We start from the raw sequence: 13635 nt of genomic DNA on the forward strand, positions 1-13635 counted from the left end.
AATTAATTCATTTACAATGTCAAAAATGGCCCATTATATGAAGTGAGGGTTTTGGAGGTGAAAAAGGAAAAGTGTAGATTGTATATAAACACATTCGAGGTCTTAAACATCTATATCAATGAACCAAACTTTCACTGGTTCTGCCTAACCTAACAAAGGTAATTACATATCGTAGCTTTAATATTAGCCTGGCATTGGATGACACTGAGCCCTGAATTTGTGCTCATATTAGTGGAATAAGCTGTTTCACATAAGTGTCACATTCACTGAAACCACGAGAACCATCAGTATGATCAGTTTATAATAGTGCATGTGAGATAGATATAAGAGCTTTTGCTTAGTCACAGTTGTTCTGATGATTAATCACATGCCAGCGCCACAACCTCCTGTTATTTTTAGCGCTGTCGATTCAACTAGTTTGTTGTGTTCGTGTGTACTTATCAGTGAAGTGAGGTTATCGAATTCTCTGAATAGTCATTGCGAGCCCTCTTAAAACACCGTCGTCTTTCCTATTAGACCTAACTGTTCAATAATTTGCTGTAATGGTCAGTTCTCTGACATAAGCCTCTCTGGCTGAAGTGCATCAGCCTGAAATGTATTACCAAGCATACTTAAAGAATTAAACCCTCTCCAGTCATGACTCACTGGAAAATTTCTTTTTTCTTTCTAAATGCTGAGCCTCTCCTAATCCATTCTGACAGCTAAGCTCATAGAAGTGGATACGATACTCCTGGACAGGTAGACAGACCAAGGTGAAATAGCTTTAATGTGCCAAAAAGAGGTCAGTCGATGCTGAATGGAAGCTACTGTCTGTGAGCAGGGAAGGTTAAAAGAGTATCTAGAATTTATATCTTCATATCTTTTGTAGAAGGATGTCCCAGCAACAGGATGCATGCAATTATTTTGTTCTAAGCCAGGGGTGGGCAACTCCAGGCCTCGAGGGCCGGTGTCCTGCAGGTTTTAAATATGTCCTTGATGCAACACAGCTGATTTAAATGGCTAAATTACCTCATCAACATGTCTTCAAGGCCGTTTATCAATGCCCAAGTACGCGAGTACGTACTCGCGTGCTCGGTGAGTACGTACTCGCCGAGAACGCACGGGAGTACGTACCCGCCGAGAACGCGAGCACGGACTCGTGATTTGTACAGTCGGAACACCAGCGTACGTGATGATGTCACAGGTCCGGAGTTTTTACTGCCGTCCCCTCTTAATTTGACTGTGAGTAACATTTGATGAAGCTTAACTGTAATCACAGCCAAACCGGTTTACTCAGGAACAAATAAAACACTGAAATAAACCAAACATTAACATTTAGAAGTGATCTAAGTGACTTATATATCATTTTTAACCTCAGTAGTGAAACCTCTATTAATAAAAATAGTGTACATGTACATACGTGTACATACCTTAATAAAAACAAGCAGGTGAGATGTTAGAACGCTTTTATTTCTATTCTAGTGGACACTCAATACTATAGACAGCTGCTGGGGTTTCTTTAACCTGAGTAGTGAGAAGTCCGCGAGTGGGGGGGGACGACGATGTGCCGGGAGTCCGCTGTTGAGTTTTGGACGAAATGCATTCTGGGATATATAGCTGTCCCAAGTCTACACCGATGCATGCTCGATAAAATGGGCGGATCGAGAACACATCCGGGACTTTTTCGCGTTCTCGGCGTGATGCGTACTTCGAATTGGAACAGTACTTGGTCTCCGACTGATGACGTATCACGAGTACACGAGAACGCAAGTGCGCACAAGTACGCATATTGATAAACGCCCCAAGTTCTCCAGAGGTGGTAATGAACTATTCATTTGATTCAGGTGTGTTAGACCCAGGGTGAGATCTAAAACCTGCAGGACACCGGCCCTCGAGGCCTGGAGTTGCCCACCCCTGTCCTAAGCAAACCAAACCCTAATCTAAATGGAGAGAGATCCATAACTTTAATTTCAATAACACCAGGGTATAAAAAACAGGACTGGCTGTCAAATGTTATGAAAAAAACAAAACACTTTAAAGGTTTTATGACTTTCTAAAGTTATATTTGTCATGGCGAGTGCTGTGCGGCAGGCAGGACGAAGGACCCAATTGCAGGACTCGGAAACGGAAAGTTAAACTTAGGCCGTAGCTTTATTGCTGCGAAAAACGCTACATAAAAATGAACTTAAAAGCTAACTATAATGTCAAACACAAAAACTAGAAACTAAACTGTACACTGGAGACTGAACTGGGAAACATGAGCTAGGGAATTCTCGGAACACGAAGGGAGCAAACACAGCACGGAGGGAGTGTAGGTTAACGACGCCACAACGACCAGGAGAAGACTGAGGACTAAAATACACATCGGAGAACTCAGGGAACGGGAGACAGGAGGGAAACACAGCTGGAACTAATTAGGCAGGATGAGACAAGAGAAGCAAAACTAGACACGCTAACGAAGCACACGAGACTATCAAAGTAAAACCGGAAATACAGCACGCTGCAGTGAATTTGCAGCTCAGCCCACATAACATCACAATCAACATAATCAGCCAGAACCAGAAGTTCACTACATTTAGTCAATAAATATGTATCCCACAAAACAAAAGCACAAAACATGATTCGCTTGTATCTGTATCTATGTGTGCACGTTTCCTGGTTTGGCTGCATTGCTCTTTGGTTGGACGCCATGTTGCTCCTAAAAAGCTCTCTGCCATGAATGTGATTTGCATTGTAAAAATAGCAACAATTTTGTAATTATCTTATTTCTATTTATCTGAAACTTTTAATCTTTACAGGTAACATCACAAACCACTGTCTGTTGAGACTGTTATCATATTTTTACTCTTCTTTCCGATTGTCTGCAGTTTTATCTTCAAACTACTTTAGTTCCATCTGAAAAGTTTCTTGTTCATCTGCGGACATCATTTCCTGTCTGGGTCACTTACTCTTTATGATTTATGAATTGACAAAGCTTGATGAAGTTAGATGAGCTTGTTCAAGAATCTTTATATCCCTTCAAACCTGATCTGTCACATCTGCCATTGAAAGAGTGACCGTCACCCTGGAGCATCACTTTAAATCAAAGGAGACGAGTTTCTTTAATCAGACTAGTCTCAGGGACTGAATGTTCACAGCTGCAGCCAATGGATCTACGTCTGAGCCTCTCCAAGGTCCTCAGCTGAAGACTGAAGGGAGAAAGCCACTACTTACCTTAACATTTATTAGCGTTGTTGTAGAGTAGTGGATGTGTTATGTAAAAAAAATGGAGCGGTTAACATCGTGCATAACAATTTAATCGAAAACACAAATCCCCCTCAAAAAAAGGCAAATCTGAAAATATTCACACAAAGTTTTGTCAGCTTATTTTGAAATAAACTGATTTATATTTGACTTGTATGTGCTGCATGTGTGTGCATGCTCACACTGAATGTATGAAAACCCACAAAAGAAAAACTCGCACTGAGCAGATCAAAATGCTTCGCTACAAAGCAGAGTTTGAAACAAAGCGCCTCAAACAAATAATAAAGTACAGCAGCTGAAATCTCTGGTCTTTTACTCACCATAGCCTGAGGGCCGACAAAGGCAGGGAGACATGTGCAAAGAAAGAAAACAAGAAGAAAGAAAAGGTTAGAGACAAAACAAACAGGTTCCCCTCTGAGAAGACCAGCAGCTTTTACCCTGAAACCAACAATTCACTGCTTGCAAACAAATTACTACCCAGCGGGCGCTGCTGTACGAGTGCTATTTCAAGCATATATCCTGCATCTAACCTGCAAATTATCAGTCTTTAAGAATCAAATCAGGTGATTGTAGTATGTACAACTCCTGCATCAGTTTTTTTTAATTGCCACTTTAGAAACTGAAGGCCTTTAATCGGTCATTATTCAATTCAATTCAATTTTATTTATATAGCGCCAAATCACAACAAAAGTCGCCTCAAGGCGCTTTATATTGTACAGTAGATAGCACAATAATAAATACAGAGAAAATACAGCTGAAATCTATAAGTAAAGTTATGGCAAAACATCTCGTGCACCACAGTTACAAAGAGAAAGAAAAACTAAGCACTAGACAAAACAGCAACATGGAAATACACATTTGTGCAATGGGTACATGAAAAAAACACAAGCAAATGAGAGAGCTACGGTTGCTTTGGTGACCATCGTTAGTCCAACAGTGTGTACTCTACCAGAGCTCAGCATTGAAGCTCATGAATCTGAAAGGGGGACTATTATGCTTTTATTTATTTTCTGACTTGTATATATTGGTACTGTACAGGTTAGTAAACCCTGTGAACCAAAAGCTGAACCTTCAGACTTCAGTGAACAGTTTCAGCTTTTTTTTTTTTTTTACGCAACCTTACACGAACTTTGAGACGCACTTTTGGCTGTGAGCACAGAAGCCCCACCTTTCCTTTGCTGATCCTCTGCTGCTCAAACCTTCAGTTTATGGTAGCAGCCAATAAGAAGAAAGTTAGCTTAAAAGGGGAGGAGCTTAAACAGGAAATGAACATACTAAGTCCCCTATGATCTATTCTGCCTTAGCTTTATTTCAGATATCTATAAGCAGTTTCTTCAACCCAAACGTTTCAACTGAGTGATCAGGAATGGAAGCTGCAGATATTCATTTATTTAAAACTGCTGTTTTGGTGCATTCTGTGTAAATAATCATTCTGTACATGCAATAATTTTTAATCCTACAACTGTTTATAACTTGCATAGTTCACATTTCTGTATAACTGTATACCTCATATTTCTGTATAGTTTTTTATTTCATATTCTGTATAGTTTTTTTCATATTTATATCCTGTTCATAGCCTGTACTCACTACAGCCTGTACATACTTATAATTATAGAATATTCATAACATACTTCATACCGTGTACATTATAACATACCATAATAGACCCATTTCTGTAATATACTTACATATCTATATTATTGCTAATATATATTGTAATATATCTATATCATGGCTAAAGCACTTTCTGGATGGATGCAAACTGCATTTCGTTGCCCTGTACCTGTGACATGTGCAATGACAATAAAGTTGAATTCTATTCTATTCTATTCTATACGGTAAAAATACTGCAAACTAACCAATAATATCTACCAATAATAAAACCTCCCATTCTTAATTCATAGACTTAATTGATATGTCGACCCACCCTTTGCTTCAACAGTTTCAACTCTCCTGGGAAGGCGTCTCACAAGGTTTAGGAGTGTTTATGGGAATTTTAGGCCAATCTTCCAGAAGCACATTTGCCAGGTCAGACACTGATGTTGGATTAGAAGGCCTGGCTTGCAGTCAAAGGTGCTCTACTGGGCTTAGGTCAGGACTCCATGCAGACCAGTCAAGTTCTTCCACACCAAACTCTCTCATCCATGTCTTTATGGACCTCGCTTTGTGCACTGGTGCACAGTCATGTTGGAACAGGAAGGGTCCATCCCCAAACTGTTCCCAATATGTTGAGAGCATGAAATTGTCCAAAATGTCTCAGTATGTTGAAACATTAAGAGTTCCTTTCACTGGAACTAAAGGGTGGAAAACAGCCCCACGCCATAATCCCCTCTCCACCAAACTTTACACTCGGCACAATGAGTTGCTGTGATCCCAGTCACTTTCACTTTGTTATAATACCAGTATAATAACAGTTGACTGTGGAATATTTAACAGATTGGAAATTTCACAACTAAACTGCTGGAATTCCCTGAGTTCCTGGGAGCGACTCACTCTTTCAAGATATTTGGAGAAGCAGTGTGCATGTCCAGCTGCTTTATCTTATACACCTGTGGCCGTGGAAGTGATTGCATCACCTGAATTCAATGATTTGGATGGGTCAGTGAATACGTTTGAGAATATAGTTATATAGCTAGACCTTTGTCAATAATTAGAAATGCAAAATAATTTTAGATATAATCAAATATGAAATTAATGTTAGCTGGGAAAACTTAATTAAGCGAGTTGTTTATCATTCACAGCAGTGCCACATGACTCCATCATTGTAGTTAAATGATAAACCTGTTTTATTGCTCTCATGTGGGAGGTTGTTCAGCTCGCTCAGTCACTATTGACTGACATTTTCAAACTGGTACATCTGCATATTCAAATACAAGTCAGTTTACAAATATAAAGGTGACTGTCTTTATTTTCAATTAGCTGATCAAGTTTAGGGTCACGAAGGGTCAAAATTAAAATGTCACAAGGAAAATGATTGAGTGTTTGCTTACCAGCTCACTAACGAGGGGAATGGGCCTTCTCTTGCGGAGATCTGGCATGCTGTCAATGCCAAACGGTGTGTTCCCCCTGTACACAACAATCGAATGTGGAAATGTATTGATCAGTTTTTAAATAAGGAAAATCCAGAGTACAGCACCGCGAAGCTGCGATTCAGAGCCTTAGTTGTTTGCAGATTTTTCCTTAGCGCCCAACTAAATTTCACGAAATTTCACCCACAAAAACCACAAATATCCTCCGCAATTATTTTAGAGGAATTTGTAGCTTCCATCCATCCATCCATTTGCTTCCGCTTATCCTTTTCAGGGTCGCAGGGGGCGCTGGAGCCTATCCCAGCTGTCATAGGGCGAGAGGCGGGGTACACCCTGGACAGGCCGCCATTCTGTCGCAGGGCTAACACACAGAGACAGACAACCATTCACACTCACAATCACACCCTAGTGGCAATTTAGATTATCCAATTAACCTATCCTCACATTGTGGGGGAATTTGTAGCTTGTGATGGCAAAATAACCCTGTGCTCAGACGCGGGAGATTTGTAAGTAGCCAATCTGAGAGCGGTCTATATCTCTGCTTATTGCATCTCCAGATGCAGATGCAATCCAGCATTCTCGCATCATAACAGTCTTGTTAAAGCTCTAAGATGGCGCCCAAACTTAGGGTTTAAACTATAATAACAGGGATTTATATGCATGTTATGACCACACCCAAAATTCAGTTTTTTACTATTCACAGGTGCTCTAGGAACGTGACACCTGCAAATTTCTAGGGTCGACTGTATGATACTAACTCAGTTGAACGAACACACACACACACACACACACACACACACACACACACACACACACACACACACACACACACACACACACACACACACACACACACACACACACACACACACACACACACACACACACACACACACACACACACACACACACACACACACACACACACACACACACACACACACATCAGAAGACCTTTACTGACCCTGGCTTGGCCCACGGGTGCTTGCTGAGGTCACCATCTTGATCTCGGCTCTGAAAAAGAATGTCACAGGTCACGCGTTCAGCTACTGGGTCTGGCTTTACTGGATTCATAACAGTGGTGCATGCACATGCACAAGCATGAGATATAGAAGAAAGTGAAAAGGAAATAACAAGACAGAAGCACAGGGACTCAAATGTGTTGGTTGAGTTTCAGTACCGCATGCCAAACAGGACTCTGCGATCAATTGAATTGTCGTCATGCATATATGAGCCTCATTAATGTGGTTTCACCTTGTAAAGTAAACACAAATAACATGTGCTCCCAGAAAACACAAACCAAATATTTGCCCTGTTTTTGTTTTTTCTTCTAACAGGTATTAAAGGAAATACCACAGTGACTAACATGTTTCACCCTAATCCTAATCGGTGTGGGCATTATTGCATATACATAACTACATACACATAACTGAACATCTAAGTGATATAAACGCAAAAGGAAAATTAAATATAGACACAAGCATGATGAAAATGTATAAATACAACAGAAATAAAATTATAGAAAGAACAGTTTCTTTAAAAATACTGTTTATAATTTTAATGGGGGAGAAACCACGAAATAAGTAACCTGATCTCCATCTTGACTTCCATCTGTAACACAGCACAGAAGAAAAAAGAAAAACAAACGGAAAACAGTCACAGACTAGTTTGTGAAATAACACGCCACACCCTGGATTATTCATTTTGTTGTTAATTCCTGAGTAATGCTAAAAGCAGCACAGTTGCTGAGCTATCAGATAGATGAGGTCTGAGGTCATAAATGTTTCATTAACATGTATAATTTATCATGAAAATGACTCCTAATATTCCGCTTCTCCTTCCTCTTTAATGTGAGGCTAGCTTTCCAAGGAGATAATTAATGTTTTCTAATTCAGCAAATGGCCACTGCCTTAGAGGAGTAAGGGACTCTTGAGTGGCAGGTGATACATTACTCTCAAGGGAGAAGAAAAGTGTAGTGCCAGCATAAAACATTTGGTATGGTAAATACTCAAAGGAACCTTTTGGTACGGGGGCTTATTCATAACCTCTGGGTGAGGGTATTTAAAGAGGACACCGGTGGTTAAGCTTTCATCAATGAAAACGATGCACTGCAACCAGGACAGATCAAAGAGTTTCAGTAACGGGAAGAGGCTTTGATGACAGGAAGGTGGGAAGGAAAAGTTTTCCTGTTTGTTCTTCTAGAAACACTTGTGTTCACAAAAAAGTTAAATGATGACTCAGTTACCATTTATAGACATCTGAATAAATTAAAATACCCATTCTCCTTTACTGAGAAGATGAAGTGTGCATCATATCTCTCTTCATTTGAAACATTTCAGTGGTTCATCTACTCTAATCACAAAAAAGGAAAAAACAAAACAAATTAAAATGCGCATTAATCAGATATTCTTATCCAGTCCTGACTCAAAGAGTTAAATTGTGATTAACTGAATCAGTTTGATCAATTAAATTCTATATTTTTGCTAAATTCTTTGTTAACACAACACATCTCAGAGTGGAATACAGTTTAATAAATCCAATATTCTCCGGCTGATACTGAAAAAGGTGTACAACCAAATAAAATGCATACAATAAAACAACAGATGAGCCCAACATTAAATGTCATGTAATGACTACCTTGCTCAAACTCTTGAGAGAAGGTGGACATAGTCACACTGGCAAGGCTGCGCCTGGTCTCTCTCTTCTCACGAAGAATCTGCTGAAAGCTCCTCAGACACTTTAGCCTGCGCTCATCCATCTGGCTGATCTCTGTGGATGGCTCTCCTTCTGGGTTGTCCTCTGAAGCTATAGCGGTGTCCATGCTAGTTTGTTGTGGTAGTGGGACATCAGTTTGCCCTTGCTCTTCCACGGCTGCAGGTTCGTCAGCAAAAACAGAGGCCGACAATGAATCTGCAGTGGTACACTGCGAAAGCTGAGCTTCTTTAATGCTCACATCTGCAAGAGTTTCTGCATGTTCTTCTGTAAGGCCATCAGGTTGAGGCAGTTTTGCAGCACTATTGCAAATCACGTCAGGGCAGACTGGGAGTTCCTCAGGACACGGTGGGACAATGTCAGAAAAAGGGTGTTGGTAAGTTTCTGTAGACTCCAATGTAAGGCTGTTGATGGCTTCTTTAAGCATAGGCTCCACATAGAAAGTATCTAATGTATCTACAGTGCTGGTTATGCTTTCCCTAAAAGCAATATCATCCCCACCAACCACATCACCTTTTTGGGTTATATCAGATGTTTGAACCAATTGTGTCTCATAGCAAAAAGGTTTTGAAGGCAACTGAGTTGTAGGCAGATCAGAAGGCATTGATATTTCAAAGTCTGTTTCTTCTTCAGGATTCACAGCTCCAGGTGCTTCAAGTTTGCGCAACGCACCCCGCAAGGCAGAGCTAAAATCAAGTACTGCTCTACCTATGCGTTTGACATTAAAACCCCCAGCTTGGGGATCTGCATTGCCAGGGTGAGAGAATTGATTTCCTAAGCTTTGGTTACTGGCGTCAGTCGCGCAGGATGCCTCAGTCCAAGTCATTGCTGTAGACTCGTCATATGCTAAATACGTTTCAACTTGACAAGCTGTTGTAAAGCTCAGATCAGCTGAATGCCTAAAGTCTGATTCCTCTGCTTCAGCATCATGCCCATCGACTGAATGGTAACCAGAACTTTGAGGGTAGGACAAATCAGCAGCACATTCATATGCTACAGTGGAGTTTTCACCATTGGGATCTGCCGATCCATGAATCCCAGACTGGTTCTGAGGCCACCTCCTTCGCGGCTGCCATTCCTCTCTGCTAGAACTGCTGGCGGGTGAGTTGTAATGCTTTCCAGAGTGTATAGAGAGATGTTCTGAGCTTGCATTAGAACACTGTCCAGATGTACCATATCCTGTCGCACCACTGTATTGCTCCCAGCTTCCAGCTCCTTCACAGCAAAGAGGGCTCACACCTTCATGCTCCCTTATGTAAGCTGTTTCCCTATGCCACACGGATTCCATAGGTCCACTGTGTGTTGGTACAGCATTAGTCCAATGTTCCTCCCCATCACGAGTTCTCTCTTGCTTTCTTCCATGACTAGATGATGGTCTTTCTATGTCTGATTCAGATTTGGAACTATGACCAGAAGACAAAGAGCTGGTGCTTAGGCAGTCTTGACCATCCTGCCTGTCAAGGTAGCCAAAGCTGAGTTTTCTTGCTATAGCGCCTACTGGGATATCAGAGCTATGCTCAGAGGTATCCTCTGGTTCCTCTAGATCCCGATGATCCACTGATTCAGCGATTGGGGAAACTGTTGAGTCTTCTGGCTGGGATAGCAGTAATTCTCTATGTATGCTATGGTGCTCATTGCATACTTGAGGGAAACAATTTGACTCTGACTTTGGCACTGCACTACCTAAACTGCCATAAGCACTTGCAGGCCTCCTGCGGCAGGATGGGCCATCTTTGCACCCTACCCCTGACCAAGTGCCTGCATGGGCTCCAGGCTTGTTGCTAGAACGAATGCCCTCAATCTCCAACAGAACAGCATCTACACACGACGATACTTCCTCAACTGACCCTCGAACTGAGGTCAGGTAATCCCTGAGGTCGGAGATTTCCTCCTGGATCTTGTTGATCCCCCTCAGCTCTTTTAGAATGTGCTCGATGATGGCACTTGACTCCTCCTCTTTATCTTCATCCTCTTCTAGCAGAGTACCAGGGAGAGGTCTGTTAAAATTGTAGTCAACACAGTCACCAGTAGAATAGGGTCTCTTTGGCCGAATACGGGGTGAGGGAAAATTCCTTCCTGCTGTTGATACAAACTTCTTGCCATTCACATCTGGACCGACTGGAGCATAGTGTAGGGGTGGCCGTAATTGCTCCGGAGCATCCCGAAGTCCTTCTTCAAAGGAGATTCGTTTAATATTTGCTGGTGATCTACAGCTTTTATGCTGCAAAGTGCAGGGTATTCTTATACACCCCTCTCTGTTCAGTTCCACCTCTCCTACACATGGTGGCCCAGATGCTACACCATGCGTTTTAGTGTTTGAAACTGTGGGGGAATATGCTTCAGCCCTTGGGCTAACCTTTGGGTATATGCTCCTGCGCTCCTTTCTGCTCTCATGTGTTTCTCTCGCCTCGTCTTCCTCAATACCGGCATAATAGAGGTGGGAATCTGGGACATGGTGGTCTGCAGATCCTTGCAATAAACGATGTATTTTTCCACGAATAACTAGTGCTACCCTGGGGTTTGGAGCCCTCTTCTTAGGTGGGTGAACTTTTGACTTTGCACCTCCTTTAGGGGAAACACCTGCTCCATGTTGTCCATTGAAACGATTCTTGGAGAACATATTCTAAAGAGAGCAGTCTGTCCTTATCTAGTTCCCCACATTGTCAGTGGGAGATGTACATACATGAAGTATCATAGTTCATTAATAACGCCTGTCGGAAGCTTATCCAGCCCAGCCACTCAAAGTCAGTGGCCCATGACTAAAATGGGAAGACAAAAAATAAAATTTGTAAAAATTAAAAATACTCTGTCATCATTAGATAAGCAAAGATGTCACAAGTTAATCAACCTGTACTCTTTAAAAAGGAGCATGCACACTAATTCACGCACAAAAAAAGCAATGCTCTGTTCCCAACACATTTCCTCTCCTTGCTCTCCACGAGCCTTAAAACATGTCCTCGCTGTACTGGAACGATGAGGTTAAATCAACCCTTCAGAAAAAAATTGTTATGTCAGAACAGCCTGACCGGGTCAGATCAATCTGAAACACAAATCTCCAGCTCTGAGCATCAAAAACTAATTAAATTTGCTATTTATCAAACATTTATATGTACAAATTAATACGATTAATTTGATTATTTATTTCGTAAATGTTAAATTACAACATTATCTGAAAAACGAGAATGGCATGAACTTCAATTAGGAAAGATTATGTTGTAGTGATGTAAGTTCCAGCTCATTTAAAATCCTTCCAGCTTCAAGCACTTGCACCAAATATAATAACGAAATGGTTACTATTTAAAATTGCAAAGCTCCTTGAACAGACAGATCATGTTGTTGCAATGCAATGTATGATAACTGATCTTTCCTAATCCACTGCATTCACTACAACTTGACATTATTCAGTGACTGACGACTAAAGGAGAATGTCAAAACACAGCTTGTGTCTTCCAAAGACGCACATTTACCAGCAGGCAGACATACGTTGTAAAATTAACACAGTTTTCTGTTCAATATTCAGGTAACTCAGAAGGTACGTTTCAAAATAATGGACAAATTTGTTCAGCCTCTGAGATTTCTACATGTTAAATCTTATATATACAAATATTTTTTCAGTTGTTGGTGAGAAAATATTGAACAGAAGAGGACTGAACAGCATTGGGACTCTTTGGTTTTGTATAAAGATTTTGGCCTATCACCCTCAAACTACAGACTTAATGAAATTCATTGACTGTCCTACAGGGAGCACTTCACACTGATCGCAATTACAGCAAATGCAACCGTCAACTGCAAAAATCACATATGATCCCAGTTCCACTACATCAATAAACACACTCACATGGATATAAAAAGATGAGACATTGTTTAAATGCTTTCAAAATGGAAGCTTGTGCTTTTTTTCCTTATAATTGATCAAATCCTAAATGCTGAAATCTAAAAATAAATATCATTATTCATGAAAACAGACCAAGCACATGATGGTTGTTGCTTTTACACGTGATGAATGTTACAGACAGGCTATATAGGATTACAGGGTAATTACTTGATATTTCAAAAAGGGGAAACTATAAGTCAGCCAGCTAACAGGAAAAATGAAGATTTATTTTAGAAGCTTTAACGCAATCTAAATGTTCTTTTGACCGTTTTAGAGATAATCCTTAATATCTTTTTATTGCAGAACCAACAATGAATTTTTATGAATAAACTTCTAGCAAGGATGAAAGCGCGCATGAACACAAGTGCCCAATAAAAAAATATTATTTTTTAGGCAGTATGAAAATTCCTATAATGACAGAGGAAGCATTAAAGCCTAATTAAAGGCCGTTAGAGAAGGATAAATGAGGACAGACACGGAAAATTTCAGATTCAGTAAAAGTGTCTCTCTGGCAGCAGAGACACCCTGTTTTCTGGAGCTTGATTTAGAAACTGACACAACTGACTGACACTCATCCTTAGTTTGGGCTTTGCTGAGCCTACAGAAAGCTGGGCATATTCTCAAATGAGCAACACACTAAAATAACAAAACCAAACAAAATGAGAAAGTCCAGTAAAAACCAGTCTCTTTTGCCATGGTTTAAATAAATATATAGATATATAAATAAATATATAAATATATAGATTGATGAACTTTTGCTGGGTATACCAACAGTTAATTTGCTATTTTATTTCAACA

At 40.5% G+C, this 13635-nt stretch overlaps 1 protein-coding gene across 1 annotated transcript in view; it reads right to left on the reverse strand.

The window, feature by feature from the left end:
* LOC116333366 (protein unc-13 homolog B-like) overlaps positions 1–13635 on the reverse strand; it is a 191228-nt gene that overhangs the window by 73306 nt on the left and 104287 nt on the right. The window contains exons 11-13 of the mRNA XM_039620820.1: positions 7216–7265; positions 6213–6288; positions 3543–3548 (exon numbers count right to left, since the gene is read on the reverse strand). Of these exons, the coding sequence (XP_039476754.1) occupies positions 3543–3548; positions 6213–6288; positions 7216–7265 (132 nt within the window). The remainder of the gene's footprint in view (positions 1–3542; positions 3549–6212; positions 6289–7215; positions 7266–13635) is intronic.

Source organism: Oreochromis aureus, linkage group 12 (assembly GCF_013358895.1).
Source record: "Oreochromis aureus strain Israel breed Guangdong linkage group 12, ZZ_aureus, whole genome shotgun sequence".
NCBI lineage: Eukaryota > Metazoa > Chordata > Actinopteri > Cichliformes > Cichlidae > Oreochromis > Oreochromis aureus.